The following is a 21,554-nucleotide window of genomic DNA, read 5'->3' on the forward strand; positions in this document are numbered from 1 at the left end:
AAGTTAAACAGCTGATGCAATACCACGCCCAAACAATCATTTCACTGGTTCTGGAAAGAACAAGTTAATATCAAAGAAACCATGGATGACATCAGCAGATTTGATATTAATAAATTAATTTTTGAGATCATATCAACACTAACTTATAAAAACACAGACTTTATATAATATATTTAAGATACTTCAGTTGGTATTTTTTTCTGATTGGATTGAGGAATAGAGTTCTGAGAGCAAAGTTATAAGATAAAAGCACTCTCACTACTTACTAGTTTTCTTATTCTATACATACATGTATTAGACTATAGATTCAGTAGAAATCGCCACTTTACCGTTGATGACCCTTTAACAAACTGCTGTAAGTTTATTTTGCAATTATTGTTGGTCTTATCGCACATTTTTGGACATTCTTCTGAATGTTTTTCATCTTAGTAATACATGTAGACTATGAGATCACTGCAATGACTTCTTAGTGCATGTGTATAGTGTTGTCTCCTTTGGACTTGTATATCTACTGGACCTAGGACCTAGACTGGCTCTAGTCTTGTAGTCATTTTCAAACATTGTCCACTTAAGCATCTGTTTACTCAAGAACAACAAACTGGTGTTTGTTTTGTTGCCAGTTGTGTAAACAGCTGCATGGGAATGTGTCTAGCAATTGCATTCAATGGTCCTGTATACATGTGTTACCGTGAGATGAACTTTTGAATTTACAGAATGTGTCAGTTCATGTATTTGGCTTCATAATATATCATGTAGTCTACACAAAAGCTAAAAATATGTAATTTCAGACCTTTGTTTATCTTATATATTGTCTATAACTATACACAAAAGCTAAATTTAATTTCAGACCTTTGTCTTTACCTGGATGGCTAACCCTAAAAAATCAAAGAAAAAGTAGGAGACTGTGAAAATTGTGATTTTATATATAATGTTTTAAGCAAGTTTCTTTTCTACTGTATACCAGCGATCACTGTTGTTGTTTATATCCGGGGTATTCCACAGCTGGTGCCTACCAGGACGTCAGTAGATTGTATCAAAAATTGATATTTAAATTAGCAGATCAAACTACTGGTTAGTATGTATATTAATATTTTGCAAAACACGTGCTTCTTGCGTCACTGTGACGTCATCGCGATTGTTCATATGAAAACTACAGGGCCTGGCAGTGCACGTAGTCTGGAGTACTGCATCACCTTTAGTTTACAATGCTACCTCGCCTAAGTGCAGAGTATACAAATCGAACAGGATGTTAGATCGTTGGCTGATAAGAAAAGCTGCTTTACACAGTCTGGTCTGCCTGTCACTCAAAGGTTAATTTGCATATGATTGACAGGAGGTCCAAGTGTTACTCTATTGCAGCTTGTGTGACAGCTGTGCAGGATACGTAACATATAAACCACATTTGCGAATCAAATCTCCAACATTATGGAGGCCACACCAATGCAATCTTTTGTTTTCGGGTTGTCGAAAGGTCAAAACTCTACATGTAATGTTACTTGTTCTCCAACACCCTCCTGCCCCCCTCCCCCTTCAGTAAATGCAGATGATAATGATGATGAATGGTTCATTGAGAAGACATACAAGAAGTGTATTTCTCCCCTTTCAGGTGGTTATACCACAGGACCCAAGGAGCTGGTGACCTCGCTGAGACAGAGGTCACAACCTTACCTGTTCTCTAACACCCTCCCGCCCCCCTCCCCCTTCAGTAATGATTACTAAGGAATTTAATCCTGTATCTCTCCCCTCCAGGTGGCTACACCACAGGTCCCAAGGAGCTGGTGACCTTGCTGAGACAGAGGTCGCGACCTTACCTGTTCTCCAACACCCTCCCGCCCCCCTCCCCCTTCAGTAATGATTACTAAGGAATTTAATCCTGTATCTCTCCCCTCCAGGTGGTTATACCACAGGACCCAAGGAGCTGGTGACCTTGCTGAGACAGAGGTCTCGACCTTATTACCTGTCCTGTAACTCCCTACGGCCCCCTCCCACTTCAGTTAAGTCTTGTAGTTAACCCTTTATTTCTTCTTTTCAGGTGGTTATACCACTGGACCCAAGGAGCTGGTGACCTTGCTGAGACAGAGGTCACAACCTTACCTGTTCTCTAACACCCTTCCGCCCCCCTCCCCCTTCAGTTATTTAGAACACCTACAAGAAGTATGTTACTTGTATTTCTCCCCTCCAGGTGGCTACACCACAGGTCCCAAGGAGCTGGTGACCTTGCTGAGACAGAGGTCGCGCCCTTACCTGTTCTCCAACACCCTCCCGCCCCCCGTGGTGGCGTGCGCCAGTAAGGTGTTCGACCTTCTGATGGAGGGAGAGGCCAACCTGCCCAGGAAGGTGGCTGAGAACACAGCGAGGTAAGAAAACAGCAAACTACTGTGACGTACAGATGTACTTGTGTTGAAACGTAATAACGTTACTGCATGCCCAAAGTAGCATACAATATAAATCGCCAAAAACAAAGGAATGTGTTCGCCTTGCATTCTGTAGGTTGTGAGTTTGGTCCCCGGCTGATAATCTCCAAGCAGATTCCTCCGGTGGCATAAAACAGTAACATATTAAAGCTGGGGAAGGACTTCAGCCGACAGAGGGGTAAAATTTGCCACCGCGGAATCTGCCGCAGAACGGAACGGGTCAAAGGAAATTATCAGGCAATCAAACTGTGTTAGGAAGAAGGTGCTAATTACTCCGGGCGTGCGGGGCCAGGGATCCCGTCTCGGGTCGGCTGCACGAGTTCATTGTGTTTTCAGTGGCAGAATTTGGGGATTTTTTGTTTTTGTTTCTTTGGTGTCAATAACTGACTACGTACTGGACGAAAACAACAGCAAAACGTCCGACTGAGCACGATGCGACAGGACGCAAGTGCAGTGGGGAGAGGGGTGCTGACGTCGATTTACCCAACATTTAACGAAGCTACGGCGCCCGTCTGTTTGTAGTCTGAGATCGTCGCCGGTCGCCGTTAAAAATAATTCAAATCGGCTTCGCTGCAAATACACGTGCTGATTATGTGGATATCTTTCCAAAATTTCAAGTTCTGTCTACATTTTTACACGCCGCTTTCTGGCGTCATAAGTTACGAGCGTGCCGGTCCTTGAACCGAATCCAAGCGTATTTGATCGGTAAAGATTCGAAGTTGCAGACAAGAAAAAATGACAAAGGAAGTGTTTAGTTAAAACACAGCTTTTATTGCGAGATATATACAAGTAACAACTAGTAAATATAGTATTATTTGTGTACAACTGATAATTTCATATGTCGATACGTTGTCTTCGTGCGCTGTGATGTGGTCTGCTCCAGCGATCTCGGGGGAAGCCCCCGCTGTGAACTGGCGCGGCTCGCCGAGTTCGTCCCAGATACGGGCTCGGAAGGGTTGTAAAACGATAATCCCGGCCAAATTTAGCCAATTTTCACGTTGGAGGTAAGTGGACACTAGGAGGAGCAGAAACACGTTTCTGAAAAGATCGCCCCTCCCACTGCCTTTGACCCGTTCCGTTCTGCGGCAGATTCCGCGGTGGCCAATTTTACTCCTCTGCCGGCTGAAGTCCTTCCCCAGCTTATGTTACTGTTTTATGCCACCGGAGGAATCTGCTTGGAGATTACCCGGCTGAGTCATACTGAAGACTTTGAAAATAGTACATGATGCTTTCTCTGCTTAGCACTTGGCACTAATGAAGAGTAAAGGAGTTTATTTCTGAATAACTGGATAAAAGACTTGAGATGACGCAAAGAAGAGTGATGGATGTCACTCAAAATGTCCGGAAGTAGTTCTCAATTTTTTATCCCAGTTAAAGAGATTAAGTTGTATTCGAACTTTCTTTTCCTTGTTGGACCTTTAGATTCCGTGAGAAAATGAGCAAACGTAGCCTACATTTCTTCTTGTAGCCTACACTATAAACCAGGAAAACATTTTTAAGACTCATGATTTCATGTCTACAAAAAAAAGATTGAATTGTGTTTGAACTTTCTCTTCCTTGTTTGACCTTCAGATTCCGTGAGAAGATGGTGGCCGCCGGGTTCACCATCGCCGGGGACAACCATCCCATCAGCCCTGTGATGCTGGGTGACGCCCGCCTCGCTTCGGAGATGTCCGACGCCTTGCTGCAGCGAGGTATCTATGTCATCGGGTTCAGCTATCCCGTCGTGCCGAAGGGAAAGGCGCGCATCCGTGTGCAGATCTCCGCCGTGCACAGCTTTGAGGAAATCGATCGCACGGTGGATGCGTTTGTCGATGTCGGGAAACAGTTTGGTGTGATTTCGTAAGCCACACCTTGTCAGATTACAAAGAAACAAACCCAATTTGTCATGTGAATGTGCAAAAAAATGAAAAATGTAGTTTTAAAAATTGAAAAATGTAGTTTAAAAATCAGTGACTCATTTCAATCTTGTATACGGCGGCCTTTTTGGAGTCTAACAGACAACAGTTATTCTGTAAAATGTAGATTGAATGAGAATGTACAATGTATGCACAGTGATGATCTGGATTGACTATTACATGACAATTGTACACCCTGTGTTGTACCTACATGTATAAATCAAACCTATCCCTGCCGTGCACAGTTTCGAGGAAATTGATCGCACTGTAGATGCGTTCGTCGATGTCGGGAAACAGTTTGGTGTGATTTCGTAAGCCACAGCTTTTCAGATGGCCAAGACACATACCCAACTTAGGCCACAGCAATTTTATTTGTTGCTTCTTTAATTTTTTAGAAATACAAAATGTATGCCTGACTGGCAAAGCATAATGAAAACAAAGCCAGAGAAACAGGTTTATTCCTTAGTGTATTCAGTTTTATGGAGTGAATATGATCATACCCCTGGTACTCAAATTTTCCTCCCTACTCTCTGCTTTTATGATTCCATGTTATATTTTCACTTAAAAAATCCAAAAACCAACAAATTGAATTGGTGTGTCTCTATCATGTGAAAGTGCAAAAAATCGATTGGTTTTAGAAATCAGTGGCTTATGTGCTGATGCCTTTTTGGAGAATAATAACTATACAGAATTGGTCTGTACTTAACATTGTAACAAATGACAACATAGTGTACTGTTTACATCTAATCCAATGCCCAGTGATCTGCAATGGCAATCAAACCTGTACGAGAGACCACATCTGCCTAAAGACCAGTTGGCCATTGTGACCACTTGTATCTTGGTCTATTACAGTAGTTAATTGCACAACGGATTAACGCACACTTCTGTTAACTGCACGGAATCCCCATATCCCAAACCGGTTTGGTCCTGCAAGATAACTTTGCATTATTGCACCAGCCTGATAATTGCACAAAATTCACTGGCAAACAGGCCGTGCAATTAAGCGGCTTCTACTGTATTAGCTTGAATGAACCAAGAGCTACCTCTCTATAATGACCACTTATCTGTAGTGACCACTTTTCCTTTTAAGTCCTTTGACAAGTTGTAATGCAGATTGTGTACTGAAGATTGATTGTACACAACATTTGAAGAAATACTGAACAACCTGCCAGAGAACTGCAATCACAGTAATGTACGATGTTCTCTTGTGATAATAGCATGTTTCCATCATTGGACTTCAATTGCAACAGTTACTGATATGTGAAATTAGTGTACAGTAATTGGGTAAATTATGCTGTATAATGTATAAACAACAGGTGTACATTGTACTTAAAAAGGAAGAGTTCAGTCTTCCTACAATTGTGAGATTCCCAGTTTAGATGACAAACTTATCAAATAAACTGGTAGAAAATGTTCCAGTTTCTAATTGCTTTATTATGTACATCTGCTTATATGTAATTATATCTATAACGTAACCATAATGACACTAGCATCTTAGAGAGGCATTTCACTCCACACGGGATTGTTATTTTCTGATAGATATTAATTTTAGGAAGTAATAAATGCATACTACTTCACATTATACGATAAATTACCCAGTTGCTCCACTTGCATTAAAAGCATTCAGTCTTCAACTAAACTCCCCAAGTACTCTCTAATTGAATTAATCCTACGGCTGAATACAATGCAAAACTTTAGGGAAGGTTACAAAACTAATTTCAGGATTGCTAAGAAATCAAGTCTTGTTATGTGTTCTTTTCTATCTTATGAGCAATTTGCCTTCTCGGTGTGCATTTATTCCGAAAATATAAGTGTCTATGCGTATAGGGAATGCATTGGTAGGGTCTGCATTGGTTCAGTGAGTGTCATTATATTTGTTTTACAAAACACACATCTTGCAATGTGAATTCTACAAAATTCCGCTGATTATGTATTCATTGACACATCTATTGGAAAACACCACCCCCTTCTGGAGTGGAATGCCCCTTTAAGGCTAGGCTTCATCCATACAATAGGTTGTTTCTCAGGTTTAGAAAAGATGACTCTGAACTGTAGCCTGGGTACTATCCGGATAGTAATTCTGCTACCCGTCTGGGGAACTGCACATTCAAACCTTTTGGTGGTGATGTCAGTTAATCAGCAAATTAAGGAATGAGTTCTAGTGCGCTCGTTTGATGACAACAAGAACTCCCCCAAGCGGACAGAGGGCGTTTCTGGTGTTGAAACACCTGTTCGAACGAGCACTTGAACCCATTCCTTAATTCGCTCATGTAGGGACCAATCAGTGCCCTCGTTCAAAATTTGGACGGTTCCAGACTTTAGAGATGTCAAGGTTCTCAGTAAGATTGAACTGATGTAGCCAATTGCCATGTTTGCTTACCTGCATTACAGCCGCAGGCCAAGATACAGGAAACGAGAACTATGTCACTGAGAGGAAGTAGAGAGCACTCCCCATGAAACTTCATCTTGTCTGGTAGCTTCAGGACCTGTTTTTCATTAGAAGTGAACGGATTTAATCATGACAACCTGACAACGACTCGGGGATCGGATATATTCCAGAAGAGGGATTTTGCTAATCTCTAAGCAGATCCTACGGTAGCATAAGATATGCTATCAAAAGCTGGCAGAGGAGTGAAGCTGGCCAAGTAGGTGCGTGTTCCTCTGGTAGCCATACACACTCTTAGGCCGGCCACACTTCCCTGCCAGCTTTTGATACTATCTTATGCTACCGTAGGATCTGCTTGGAGATTATGGTCTTGCAGGGAGGCATCGCTGAAGAGATAATTATCATGAATGGATTTGGAGTCAATCAAATCATAGTAGCACGTTTCCATTATACACAGCTACACATGCGTCACAACAAAACCATAGCAACTAGTCACGTTGTTCTAGAAATCGTGCGATAATTCCCGACCAATAGCAACCGCGCCTTAATACTACTGCCAAGCAATATCATCAATGCAACATCCCGTACTCAACAGAAATCCGGTCCCATCCAATCTTGGTTGCTCGCTCCACCACTACACACATCTATTGTTCGCCCGGGACCAAATTTTGCCCAAATCTGGCTTTCAGCCTGAGGTAGGTTTGCTACGGTATACAATATCGTAGATATATAAAGTAGTCTTTGTGTCTTGAAAACCTTCTAGCTCTTTAACCTTCCGAGTACTTTAATATATCTTAGACACCAGAGCTTCTGTGATACAACGTGTGCTCCGTTTTGTAAGTCCACGTTTTCTACTGTCGGGGGTATATGTGAATTTGGATGCATATGGCACCGACAATACACCTTTCTCACGCGGCGGCCATGATAGATCGAAGAAGAGGTCAATGAGGCAAACAGACAAAACTTATTTCTAAAATGAGGTCCCATTTAGTTTTCCCCCCAAATCACACAAATTTTCATGATATAAGATAGAATAATAAATATTACAAGAAGTGTTATGCACCGAAAGATGTAGCAATTTAAAGTAGTGTAGACTGACCCCATAGTCCATTAAGAGATGCAAAATAAAAACATAATAATGCAAATTTTTAACGAATTTGCAGCCATTCACTTATTGGTCGATTTCCTAATTGGCAGGCTACCATTGGTCGAACTGCTAATTATGATGGACAGCCTTTTGTTTGCCACATTGAACTCGTTTTAGATCTATCATGGCCGCCGCGTGAGAAAGATGTATATCACTGTTTTCAGAATACTCTATTGCTTGATTGCTCTATTTTGCTTGATAGTTGAGCGTAATCTAATTACATGACAATTAAGAATACTCCAATGTAAGAAGACATCTGCAAGAACAAAACGGGTGTTGTCGAATTGATATACAAAACCGACTGAAGTACATTAGAAAGGGGCCCATTATCAAACCCGACCTTCGCTTTCCTAATTCACCTACCTAATATCAATTGTAACGGGATCCATCCACGGCTTCTCCAGTTAAGCTACTGGCACACAAACAGATAAATCAAGAACCTATGGATGGATTTTTTGTTATAGATGAAGTGAAGACCGAACGTTTGAATAGCTCTTATCATTATCTGAAGATTTTGCATCGGCAGGATATTTCGTATCGCTCAGAAGAGGATCGCGATCGCGACCTGGCCAGTGTAAAACGGATTCTCTATTCCCCACTCCAATGTTGGGGAAGGACATCTGTAGAGTAAACAGTTGTTCATAAATTTTGTTTCTTTCCTAGCTTGTTTATTTGTTTGTTTGTTTGTTTGTTTGTTGTTTCTGCAGAACGAAAAAGCTGTCAGGATACAAAATGAAATCGATGACTTGGCTCATTCTCCTGACACTGTGGACCACCTCCGCACTTAAAACGTTTAACTTCAGAGGCCTTAGCTTAGCCCAGGTCCCCATAGAATCCATGACACCAGATGCCCATACCGTCAGGCTGTCAGATAACGAAATAACCGACCTCGGCTCTTTTATCACAACCCCTTATATACGATACCTGTTCATCGACAACAATAAGGTGAACACAATCTCACCCCGAACCTTTCGGGGTCTTCGTGAATTAGTATTCCTTGATCTCGACAGAAATCACATTTCTTTTCTTCGTGATTTTACTTTCTCCAACCTCACGACAATAACGGATCTTTTCCTCTCCAATAACTTCATCTCTGCCGTGTCAGAAAACGCCTTTTGCGGTCTGGCAAATCTAGAATTCCTGGAGCTTTCCGGAAACCGTATTTCTGTATTTCCAGATCAGGCCATCAAAGTAATCCCTAGCAGACATCTGTATTTGGTCTTGCTCCGAGAAAACAGCATTACAAAAATGCAGCATATGAATGATATCAAACCATTCCACCCGTCCACTACCTTTGATTTACAGGGCAACCCTTTGCTTTGTCCTGAGAAGTTAAACCTAAGAGATGATACGTATACTTTGAATGTAACAGCGACAGGTGAGAATTTAGGGATATCGGAATATGCAGTTTGGTGCACAAAACACAATCGCTCTTACGTTCATAAAATGTTCTTCATCAAAAGTAGTTATACGTATATGGCCGCTCTTCCCACTATTTTAAAAGTAGCTGAGAATGGTGCATTAATTGTGCCATTGGCTTCTTCCATATCGGTTACTGATTCGTTCTACTGGAACACTCCGACGGGGCGTTCCCCGGTTTACTCTATGAGAGAACCGTTTACGATTAAGAACTTCACTGCTAAAGACGCCGGTGTATACACTTGTGTAGTGGACAAAGGTAGTTTCAAGAAAAAATACGAAGTAATGTTTTGTATGATTCCGAAACCCCAAAACGACAAGAAACACCAACCCAACTTAGAAAATGTACCAGCGAAAAATAACACCATCATCTCCGTAACGTCCCCAAACCAATCATTGATCCCGTCAGGATCACCCGATCAAAAGTTCTCGGGACCCAACTCCGCCTACATTCTTCCCATTACCGTTGCTAACATCCTTGTGGCCTTGTTGCTCGCTGCTGTGTTTTTTTGGATGAAAAAACGTGCGACCAGAAACACGGCTGGTGCTGCAGTGCAGGTCGGACTGCAAGCAATGGCAGCACGCAACCCTGTCAATGCCATGGTAGATGTCGTAGAGGAGGAAGCGAATACAGACACTAACCTTCCTCAAAGTTTGCAGTGCGATGAAACCCTGTCAGCCACTGTGACAGAAGCTACTGGTACTTGCCGATACGTGACAGAACCTGATACGACACATACTACAGAAGCAGAGATTCATATCTATAGCAACGACGACACATCCGCCGATAGTGATGAAGATGAGGAGGCCCTACACCACCGGTACGCTTCAACTGCTCAGCCTCCCGTGCCTGACGATGATGACAGCAACCCAGGACAAGAGATGGCAGGGTACTCCACTGCAGAAATGGTGCAGGAAGAAGACTCTACTTCCCAAAATGAGTCTGGCGACGAATATAAGCCTTACGGGATAGCAGCAGCAAATGTGGTGTATCAGACAGCAGCTTTACATCAGAGTCTGCCCCATGGTAACCTTCCTGATGTTTGCGAAAGCCTGTCCTATGATACTCCTACTGTTGCACAGCAAAGTATGTCCTATGGTAACCCTACATGTACAGCCGTACAGCAAACTCTGTCCTATAGTAATCCCAATGATGTGCAACAAAGCCTGTCCTATGTTAACCCTACGGCTGTACAGCAAAGTATGTCCTATGATACTTGTGATGTCCTATAAACCTGCATATTAACCTAATTATCCTGGAATAAGCTTGGGAAAATTACCAATAAACAGAAAAACTCTTACAGCTGTACAGCAAAGTCTGTCCTATGGTAATCCTACAACAGATTACTTTCTTACGAATGCAAATGATGTCGAAAATGACTTCCATCTTCCGACAAATACCTTGTACGACCTGCAAGTCACCTCTGCCTACCCCGCTGCTGAGGAGGCTGTGAATCCTCTGTACGGAAGTGGACCAGCAATTGACCAATGAAAATCTGATAATTATGATACTATGTCTACAAGTTGCAAGTAATGTATAATTGTGAACGAAGGTTGCCTTGGATGTATATAACCAACTTGATCAGATTGCTGCATCTGTATTCTGTAATGGCTAGTGTTAGTTAATCTCCAAGCAGATCCTACGGTAGCATAAGATAGTATCAAAAGCTGGCAGAGGAATGACGCCGGCGTAGGAGTATGTCTTTGCGACCGGAGGTGTCCGTTTGACTCCCTTTGGCCGGCTATACTCCTTGGCCAGCTTTGATACTATCTTATGGCACCGTAGGATCTGCTTGGAGACTATAGTGTTGTCATTAAAAGCCGGATGGATCAATGTGGCTATAACGTTTCTGCATAATGTACAGTACGTGTATGTCTTTTACGACGAACAATTAATTATTATATACTCAGTAACAGCATTGGTAGCTTTACGTCGTGGTTAAAAGCCTTATAATGTCAAATGGCATTCTAAAAATATAGTATCTGTAGATGCTTGAGTCCGAGAAAAAAGGCGATCTTGAGTTTTTAGCATGCATATAACGATCAGTCTTTGACATGAATGCACATTTTCTGTGTAACACAATTTATCATCAACACTAATGATGAGGAATCGGTTGCATTGTTCTCTAGAGAACTATTGTGAAAATTTCAGACAACTGTAATAAACTTTACAAAGTCTCTTTGATTTGGTTTTGGATTTCTAAGTAACAAATGATTATCTAATCAACACCACCAGCAAAGAGGTACAAGATTTCTTCTGCGTGTTCTTCTATTATCTTTTTACTAGAGACAAGAGTCTTTGATATTATTGCCATGTACAAAACCACCTGTCCAAAAAAGTGGCATTAACATTCTTTGCTGGTAATTAAAGTAAAGTAAAGTTTATTGTAAATTCTTGCCCGTGGGCTAATTGCAGGTAACATAAGAGATTAAATATCCGTAACAAAAAAAACAAAACAACTCAGGGTGCAGGTCCAGGGCAAAATCTACTATGACTTGGGTGCCAACGAGTGGTAGAATGAATGTACACATGGGGCAGGACCTTCATAGAGGCATAAAGTACTTAGACAGAGCAGACATTAGATTGGAAAGAAGTTTAGGGCGCGGCGGCCGACATAAATTTGCTGCACAATGGACCTAGGGTCATAGGTGAGATTAACCTCCGATAACTCTCAGTAAGATTGAACTCAATTGTAGGCAAGTGTGCTTAGGCCACACCAATTCAATTTCTTGGTTCACGGATTTTTTTATAAATATGGAGCGAGAGGGCGAAATAAAAATTGTAAAATGGTTGGGGTAAAGGTAAGGGCTATAATCCAAAACATAAAGAATAAAAAGTTTTCAGCTTGAAAAAAGTACAAAAACACTATTACTGTACAGTAACAGCACCTTTTCATTGAAAATTACAAAAGTAGTGTCAGTTTTTATGTTTGCTACACCAGAAAGTTGGTGAATGGTTTCATTAATGGTGAAAATTTGCTGAGTGGTAATTTTTATTTTTATTTTTTTTTCCCAAAAAATAGGAGCGAGCGAATCCGTGAACCAAGAAATTAAATTGGTGTGGCATTAGGTCCGATATCCGAAACGGGCCAGGGACCGGCCAGGATGTTTGCGGAAACGAGTAATGAAACTGTTTACGAAGGAATATGCACAAATTATGCTCCTATTTTTTAAAAAGTTCTGTGTTTTTTTTTTCGCCGTTCGTATCACATTTTTCATTTCAGAAAACTATCAGCCCCGGGTTGGGAAATAGGCCTTCAAGCCTTAAGGCCGCCAAAACACAGGAAACAAGAACTATGTCACAGAGAGGAAGCAGAGTTATTCCCCGCGGAACTTCATCCTGTCTGGTAGCTTTAGGACCTGTTTTTCATTATAAAAGTGAACGGATTTAATCATGACAACCTGGCAATGACTCGGATATATTCCAGAAGAGGGATAGAAAACGTCACGCGTACAGAAATATCGTTGGTCGTGTGGAGAAAGTTAACCTGGAATCCAGTCTACTACTGGCTCGGCCTACCGTAGTTAGTGCAGGCTTTTTACGGAAGCTCCCAGCCGCCGGGGTAATCGGCCACACCCGGTAGGATTTTCACGCGGTTAGACTTTAGCCCAGTGGGATAAATTAGCCGGCGTGCGTAGGTGAATAAATGGGTAGGTGAGATAGCTTGTGAGAGAGCTTGTGAGTACGTGAGTCAGTGAACGAGAGATTCTGTGAGCTTGTGAATGATTGAGTGAGTGGTTGATTGAGTGAGTGGTTGATTGGTTGAGCGAGGGTGATTGACGGAGTGAGTGATTTAATGGGTGGGTGAATGAGTGAGAAAAAAGTGAAAAACACTTTAATCATATTCGCAGTAGAAGCAAATTAAGATCGTTCATTATGTGAAATTAATGCACAAATGGGTAAATTATGATGTATGATGTATAAACAACAGATCTACTTAAAAGGGGAATATCACAGTCTCCCTATGATTGTGAGATTCCCAGTTTAAAAGATTGAGAGATTACCAGTTTCAAATAAACTGGTAGAAGGTGTTCCAGTTTCTAATTGCTTTATTGTATCTTTTCACATTTTACATATTAAGATATACACATGTACCTCTTTTGTATTGTTATCTATAACCATTCACACAAATGAATGTAATACATGTAGTTAGAGCTAGCATCTTAAGGTTAGGCTACATCAATACAATTCGTTGTTTATCAGGTTTAGGAAAGATGACGTTGAACTTCTTCATGATGAAACAGTCTGGAGGGGAAGTCTGTAAGCCTCTGGGATGATCCATCAAGAAAAGGGGGGGGGGGGTTCTCCTGATGGATTGTAGTCTCTGCAGTTTCAACACCCATACATCATAATGGACTTGACCATATCCTCTGTATAGTTTGTTAAGTTGGGATGATCCATTAAAATGAGGGTGTATCCTTATATTAGTCTGAACATGTCCAACACCCCTACATGGAAGAATGGAAGTTACCAGCGACCTGTGGCTGTCTCTATAAATTTGGGAGGATCCATGTAGAAAGGGGGGTTTTCTAATCATTGTATCCCTCTAGTCTGAGCATGTTCAGGGCATCAGCGATGATGTTGGAGGTGTCTATCTTCAGCTGAACTCCGACAGAAAACGCCTTCCGGACAAGGACATTGGAATGTTCTGGAAAAGGAGATAAAAATGTCAGAAATACAAACCATTAGATCATGAAACTGACGGTTAAACTATGCGAGTATGTGAATAAACATACCACTTCATAGTAGGGCTGGGTATCGGTACAGCATACCGGTACAAAACCGCTTTTTCTTATTGGACCGGTCCAGAAAAAACGGACCTGAAAAAACTGGGTGGACTGGATGTTGGACCGAAAGTTAACAGATAATTTATCAGGCATTCTCACGTTTTGGCGTTTGCAAGTGGAAGAAAATGACAAGAGTGAAGTAGAGCAGAGTTAAGGTATAGGTGCAGTTAGCATTGTAGGACTAATACTCCACCAAACAAAATTCTTTGTAGTGAAATGGACCATGGGTATGAGTCATACTGAATCAGGTCCAGACCTGGACCTGACCCTTTGGACCTGAACCGGACCTGGACCTGAGTTTTCTGTACCGGTACCCAGCCCTAGTTCATAGTATTTTGTAGTGTGCTGTGGTGTGTGGAATCAGCTTTGCTGCTTACCCACAGCAAATACTGTTCAAACAGTAACAGTTACTGTAACAGTTGTGTTGTGCCTTTTTTCAGTTCAGGGAGACCAAAAATAACTAACTGGTTCTGCAAAGAAATACAATAAATAATTGTTCAAGTCAAAAAAGGTAGCCAAGATGAAAAACCAAATATAAGTTACAGTGAGTGATATTACTAACAAAAGCAACAACAGTAACTGCAATATTCCGACAACTCCAATACAAAGGGCACTTAAAGTCATTATTAGCCTGGTTACCAAACCCAGCCCGATCTCAAGTATCTATCGTGCAGGGGTCTGGCTGGATGGGATAGGAACTCTTCTCAATTTTGCCCCTTATAGTGGGCAAAAAACTCCACCAATAGAACAGCACAGGATCAACAGGAGGTAATTACACCCCTGCCATGATTGGTTAAACACCCCCAACTGTACTTTCTGAATCCATAACTGTACAGTGACCACTAAGTACCTGATTCGCTACTGTGATAGCCTGCTGACCAACTGTGGTGTGTTGTAGCTGGCTACCTGTGGTGTGAGTGGTCATCAATCCTAGGTTCTCCTCCCTCTGATCAAGGGCCTTCCGAGAACCTTTCTACAGCCATCCTGCCAGACCCCAACACGAAAGATATATTTTGAGGTTGGGGTATGGTATCCAGGCTAAGTCATTATCAAAATCAACTGCCTTACCTTGGCACAGCACGATGTAGTCTGCTAGGTTCCTGAGGGTGGTCTTGATGATGTTGTGGTCGTTTGTGTCCAGGCAGTGGAGGAAGGCATCCAGGAACTCTGCAGCACAACTGGAAAATACAGAAACAAAAAAAAAGTTAAGAAAACAATGTTTCAAGTTACCAGTATTTTCCAGTTTGTTTTGAAATTAATTTTTCATGTATAGAATTTGGACTGAGAAATGTGATTTAAGTTTAAAGGAAACTTGTTTGTTGTACAGTACTGTAGTAGTATTCCTTAAAGTCCACTGTTTTGCTACTGCATCAACATGTGATACTCTTCAGCCACATTCACAGTCAAGCAGTCTTTCTTCAATAGCAGGAAAGTATAGAATGGCAAATTAAGCTCTGCCTGTGATCCATGATCACTAAATTAATATCCAACTATTACAGCTCTACAGTTATGAATTTCAAAAGTTGAGTATTCCTCTCTCACCTTGGTTTACTCTTGATGTGTTTCATGATTACTCTCAACTTACCACACAGTCATGCAACTTCTCAGAGATACCACATACTCATTCTCTGTGTTGTAGAAACTCCTCTGCATTCTAGCCTGGTATCCAGCCGTATTATAGCTCCCGAGTCTCTTCTGTACAGTCAAACCTGCCCAAGATGACCACCCGGGGGACCGGGCAAAAGCGGTCGATTTGGCCAGGTGGTCGGTTAGAAGAGTATCAACTCACAACATGCCTGATGCATAGTTTAAATGGTTTCCGTTGTGTTTAATGGCAAATAGCAAGCACATGCATGTACATGCCCCGCCATCTTTATTTTGAACATAACATTGTAATGGTAGTCAAAATCCGATGCAAACTGGCCGAATTTGGCACAAAATCGTGCTAGTTATCATTGAAAATCGATGACACCTCAAGATTTGAAAATGACGCGGTCGTTATGGGCAGGTGATTGCTAAGAAGAGGTGGTCACTTGGGCAAGTTTGACTGTATGTTGAAAGTTGAGTATTCTTCTCCCACCTCGGTTTGCTCTTGATGTGTCTCATGACCAGGTTGTGGGCGATATTTCTACAGTCGTCGTGACTGTCTGACATCAGTCGCTTTAAGTCAGCCTGAAATAAAACAAACATCAAAATAATGTACTACACAGTCAGAGTTGTTTATTGCTATTTCATCAACCTCTAAATACATTACAGCACCGTAGGACACTGAATTGCATATTTAGGCATTAAAACAAACTTTACACAGACACTAAAAACTTATGTTACTTCATGAACCATATACTGAAAAGTCAATTTTGTTTGGGGGGCATGATTTCACTGGAGGATTGGGAAAGGAGTTCATCCAATGCAGGGCTCGAAATACTTTTTTTCTGCATACCTGCACTGGTGCAGGTAATCTTGAAAATTACCTGCCCCACACAAATTTTACTTGCACCACTCTGAATTTAGGAAATATGAATAATACTAAAATTGTTGAGGAACCATTGCTATTTTTTCTTTTATACTTTATAGGTGGTAACAGTCAATGCAGCTAATAACAATCCACATACACCGACATCATAGGACATAATATGTATAAACCCCAGTGCAGGTTAGGTGCAGGTAGACATCAGAAATACCTCCACAGTTCCAATTTTACCTGCACTAACGTGCGTATGCAGGTGGTATTTCGAGCCCTGCAAGGCAAGAACGTCCTTGGTTCATAGCAGGTTCATCGACTGTCACACAATACTGTAACAGTTACAGGAACTGTGAGTGTTGTACAAAAAGCAAAAAAACATGATCCATGGCTATGGAATGTAAAGCACTTTATGAAGGTTAGACATCCAGGTAAGCAATATTCAAATACAATTCAATCTCTACAACTGGATAAAAACGGATATTTACTTCCGGACGTTAGTGGTTAGTGGTCAGTGGTTAAACCAGTTTTTCTAGTTAGCTGTACTGGTATTGAATTGTTCTGACTACACGTTTTGTAGTTCATTCCTTTTATGCTGAAGAAGAGTGATGGATGTCACTCAAAACGTCCGGAAGTAAATATCCATTTTTATCCAGTTGTAGAGATTGAATTGTATTTGAATAATGTAAAGCACTGTTAAAAATGCTTAAAACATCAGACTCCAGTTGTCCTTACCAGAAAGTGTTCCAACACATCCACTCTCCTCTTGGAGGTCTGTTCAAGGTCGTGAAGAACCTTCAGCACATCTGCGGAACAGGATGACAGGATTCATACTTTTTTTTTGTGGCTTAGACAAAATAAACACACAAATAAACACACAAACAAACACCTGTAAATAACTCTCATCAGGTTGGCAATCATTCATATAGTAAGGTTCTTTATACCCTTCTGTCACATTTGGCAACAATCGATTGGACGACGATTCTGCGGCAATCGCCCGAGCCTCGCTTATAATAATAACTTTATTGTACAACAATTGTACAAGGTACAAAGTATGGCTTATACATTGTATGCAAAAGGGACAGGTTTCAGGTGAAAAATACGCAAAACCCTCTGTCAATCTTAAATATGGTCGATCTTCCATCTGAAGATCGTGGATAATGTGACAGGGGTATAAGGCACAACCAGGGAGACTACGTCTAACGTTGGGACAGCATTCTCGCTGCTGCTAGCGCCACCTACATCGGCTATAAGTAGCAGTGAGAATCGTATCCAGCCATTCTAACCTGACGATGGTGTCTGACAGACACCGAGACGTTGGAAGTAAGTACTCCCTGGTTGTGCCTAAAGAACCTTATTACTGCAGTGTACATGTATATATTATACACAAACATTATCATCATCATCATCGGTCGGCTGTTGCGCTGGCGACTGCAAGCTTCCACCAGTTCCGTCTATCGGCAGCAAGACGGCGACACCTAGTCTCCAAGCAGACCCTACGGTGCCTTAGAAATAGTATCAAAGCTGGCCAGGGACTTAGTATAGCAGCACCAGTGCCCGTTTGACTCCCTTGGCCGGTTATCTCCCTTTGGCCGGCTATACTCCTTTGCCAGCTTTGATATATTATCTCTAAGGCACCGATGGGTCTGCTTGGAGACTAGGCGAAACTGTCTTGGGGTCATCTGGCCGAAACAAACAAACAAATTAAGTACCCCCATTTTTACTGACTCAGAGGTCATGAAACACCAGAAGTACAACACACCATCATGATCCTGCCCTTTCTTGATCCTCTTCAAGTGCGGAGCCAGTTGCACAGCCGTCCAGGGGGTGCCGGAGGCAGGTGGAACAACCAATGGAATGGGAGAGGCTCTTCCGGTTTCCGGCAGCCCTCCCTCCTTAGATGAGGATGAGGAAGTTTCATCCACAGAGTCGGATGAAGAGGAGGGGAGAGAGATGCCGGCCAGGAGGGACTTCAGTAGGGACAGGTCCGGGTACTGCTTGGAGACGTGACTGGATAAAACAGGAGAAAATCCCTTTAAATCTTAATGTGCCACTCTCACAAGGCAATCTTATCCTGTATATATGCAATAGTTTTAAACTAATTTTGTAACACGCACAGATTTTAAATCATTTGGTTTTTTTTTACAAATTGTAACAAAAATGTGTTTGTCATTTTGTATACACTGCATAATTCAGATAACAAAGGTTGCCTGCGAGGCTTTGTATATATTAAGTGTATGCATTTGCTGAATAAACCAATCATTATCATCATTTTATAGTTTGATTAATTGATTGATTGACAAGAAGCTCTTACTGTAATGTTGCTGAGTGTTTCTGTAGGAGGGCCACCGCTCGCTGGGGGTCGTTTGAGGTGAACTGATGGAGGAACTGGATGATCTTGTTCACCAGAGCACCGAGCTCTCTCCGGCTTGAGTAGTGCTCCTGGGACAAACAACAAAACGATAAACACATGAAATACCGTCAACTATAAAGCTAACATTTGGGAAGAAACAGCAACTGACCGATCAGCATGGAGACAGATTGTAAAAGCAGGTGTGAAGGAAGCTGACGCTACCAGATCCCAACTCAGAGACCAGCGTCGTCAGAAGACAGCATCTACCATCACAAGCACCTTCATATGCGCAGGATGCGGCAGACAGTCACTCCAGAATCGGCTTGTTCAGCCACCAATTGAAAGAAGATGTTGGCCATGACCAAAACCCATCGTCTCTTTAGACGGACGGGGGCCAATGATGTCTACCCCAACTACTGTTCAGTTCATTTGACTCAAACACATTCATTCACACGCAAGCCCGAAAATCTCTTAGAAATGTCAAGCGGACACGAGACATTCCCGAGAATGTCTTATTTTTTTGGACATTTTCGAGACATTCTCCAAGAATTCTGTTGGTTCTAAAATGTCTTTGGGTCTTTGTGGGATGGCTTGTGTGTTGTCTTTTCCAATGTTCATGAAATGTCTTCCAAATGTCTGGAAAAAAAGCTATGAAAACTCACATGTTTACTAATATCACGCCCCCATTAGTAGCCTGAATGCGCTTCTAGCGGCCCACCCAACTGATTGGCCCGGTGAAAGAGGATCAAGAATGCACGTAAAAATGAAACTGTATTTCTTGGCAAATGACTGACAAGTATTGAATTTCTAAGAATGTATAATATCTAATGTGCTGAGTGATGGTGAATCTTTCTCTTACCATGGGCCAACCCAGATCTAGATGCTTTTGTTTAACAGGCTAAGACAATTCTACAGGACATTGTAGAAGGAGGGTGACGCAGTGGGCATCAAAGGAAAACCTGGCAAGACAACATCAAAGATTTGACATCCCTCAACCTGCAGAAAGGACTGGCTGTAACAGAAGACAGAAGGGCCTGAAGACAACTCTCCATCTTCTTGTCTACCTTGTCCCCCAACGACCTGGAGGTCAAGGGACTAGGTAGGTAGGTAAGTAGGTAATTAGGTATTCTGTCTTGGCTGATGCTATAGGAAAGTTGTGCTCCTACCTTAAGAAGGTCGAAGTAGGATTCCAAGACGTCTTCCAGGGGGTGCTCCTTGCGGAAGACGTGTGGCACCAGCAGCTCCAGAAGACCCAAGACGTGGGTGAAGAAGAGGAAGTGATGTCTGTGGACGAACTCGTCAAAGTTCAGGTGCACCCGACCCCGCAGGAGGGCTGCGATCATGGGGAGTTGTCTGGAGAACAGGAGGGGTTATTGTTTATTACCGCCATGGAGGAAAATGGAGGTATAGTTTTTAGCGTATCTGTGTTTATGGTTTATTGTGGTCAGCATAACTCAAGAACCTCTGGATGTATTACGATGATATTTGGTATGTGGGTAGGGGTTGGAAAGATCAGAAGGTCAATTTTGGGCACCCTGGTGTGTGACCTTGGTACTGCTGCAGAACTTCAATAAATGTATCTTTTGACCTTGACATGCTATGATCTTGATTTTTTGGTGACAGATAGCTTGTGATGTGAGGAGGAAGTGATGTATGTTTGGACTCTGACACACCTCACACACCTTCCCTGCCTCACAGTTTCCGCCCCTAGTACCCACGTATCCCTAGTACCCACCCCTAGTACCCACTCCTAGTACCCGCCCCTACCTGAGCATGAGAGCTGGGTGCACCGTGGCCAGCTTCCTGCAGAGAATGTTGGTGTCGTACATCCGACCTCACACACCTTCCCCGCCTCACAGTACCCGCCCCTAGTACCCACGTATCCCTAGTACCCACCCCTAGTACCAATTCCTAGTACCCACCCCTAGTACCCACCCCTAGTACCAATTCCTAGTACCCACCCCTAGTACCCACCCCTAGTACCCACCCCTAGTACCTGCCCCTACTCCCCACCCCTAGTACCCACCCCTAGTACCCGCCCCTACTCCCCACCCCTAGTGCCTGCCCCTAGTACCATCCCTAGTACCCACCCCTAGTACCGGTACCTGAGCATGAGAGCTGGATGCACCGTGGCCAGCTTCCTACAGAGAATGTTGGTGTCGTACATACGATCCTCACACACCTTCCCTGCCTCACAGTTTCCCAGAACAGACAACAGCCGGTGGGTAAAGCTATCCAGCTACAAGAAAACAGGAGAAAACATTTTTGAAAGGTTTCGTGAACTGTTATGGCATGCACAATAAAATATACATTGTTCTTGAAAATCACATAAACCAGTTTCTTTCTAATTCTAACCAGCTTTGTGAAAAAAGATGTAATATGGCCATTTCTAAGGACAACTTGAAGCACATTCTGAACCACATTCGACAACTTTCTGCATTGATGGCGCCAACACCCTATATCTACTTGGTTTTAGAGGATGTCACTAACTGTTCTCAACTAATATACAGGGGCACAGTACTGTCATTCTTGGCTTTTTCAAATGTACGTATATAGTATATGACTGACCTGACTATGACCCCCTTTGGTAGCCTCCATCCTTCCTTGTAGATGACCTCTGGACACGGAGTCGTGGGTGTGCATGTGGGGTGCCCTCATGGTAGAAGAACAGGGGGAACTGCCCTTGTC

General features: G+C 42.4%; 2 protein-coding genes across 6 annotated transcripts in view; one reads left to right on the top strand and one right to left on the bottom strand.

Moving 5' to 3' along the window:
* Positions 1–5,725, top strand: part of LOC118429177 (2-amino-3-ketobutyrate coenzyme A ligase, mitochondrial-like) — a 17,018-nt gene extending 11,293 nt beyond the window's left edge. For 2 of the 5 annotated variants that reach the window (XM_035839626.1, XM_035839621.1), the window contains 2 exons: positions 2,183–2,357; positions 3,987–5,725. In XM_035839626.1, coding sequence (XP_035695519.1) covers positions 2,183–2,357; positions 3,987–4,260 — 449 coding nt within the window. In that variant the 3' untranslated portion in view covers positions 4,261–5,725. Of the gene's footprint in view, positions 1–1,749; positions 1,799–1,892; positions 1,942–2,032; positions 2,082–2,182; positions 2,358–3,986 lie in introns of all 5 variants that reach the window. The other 3 variants (XM_035839622.1, XM_035839625.1, XM_035839623.1) reach the window with 3 other exon arrangements.
* An 8,065-nt stretch (positions 5,726–13,790) lies between these two features.
* The window catches only part of LOC118428625 (integrator complex subunit 1-like), a 50,941-nt gene continuing 43,177 nt past the window's right edge, over positions 13,791–21,554 (bottom strand). Inside the window, exons 42-50 of the mRNA XM_035838730.1 lie at positions 21,435–21,519; positions 20,972–21,105; positions 20,033–20,219; positions 18,828–18,955; positions 18,276–18,523; positions 17,249–17,319; positions 16,133–16,224; positions 15,121–15,230; positions 13,791–13,913 (exon numbers count right to left, since the gene is read on the bottom strand). Of these exons, the coding sequence (XP_035694623.1) occupies positions 13,795–13,913; positions 15,121–15,230; positions 16,133–16,224; positions 17,249–17,319; positions 18,276–18,523; positions 18,828–18,955; positions 20,033–20,219; positions 20,972–21,105; positions 21,435–21,519 (1,174 nt within the window). The 3' untranslated portion in view covers positions 13,791–13,794. The remainder of the gene's footprint in view (positions 13,914–15,120; positions 15,231–16,132; positions 16,225–17,248; positions 17,320–18,275; positions 18,524–18,827; positions 18,956–20,032; positions 20,220–20,971; positions 21,106–21,434; positions 21,520–21,554) is intronic.

Source organism: Branchiostoma floridae, chromosome 13, assembly GCF_000003815.2.
Source record: "Branchiostoma floridae strain S238N-H82 chromosome 13, Bfl_VNyyK, whole genome shotgun sequence".
Taxonomy (NCBI): domain Eukaryota; kingdom Metazoa; phylum Chordata; class Leptocardii; order Amphioxiformes; family Branchiostomatidae; genus Branchiostoma; species Branchiostoma floridae.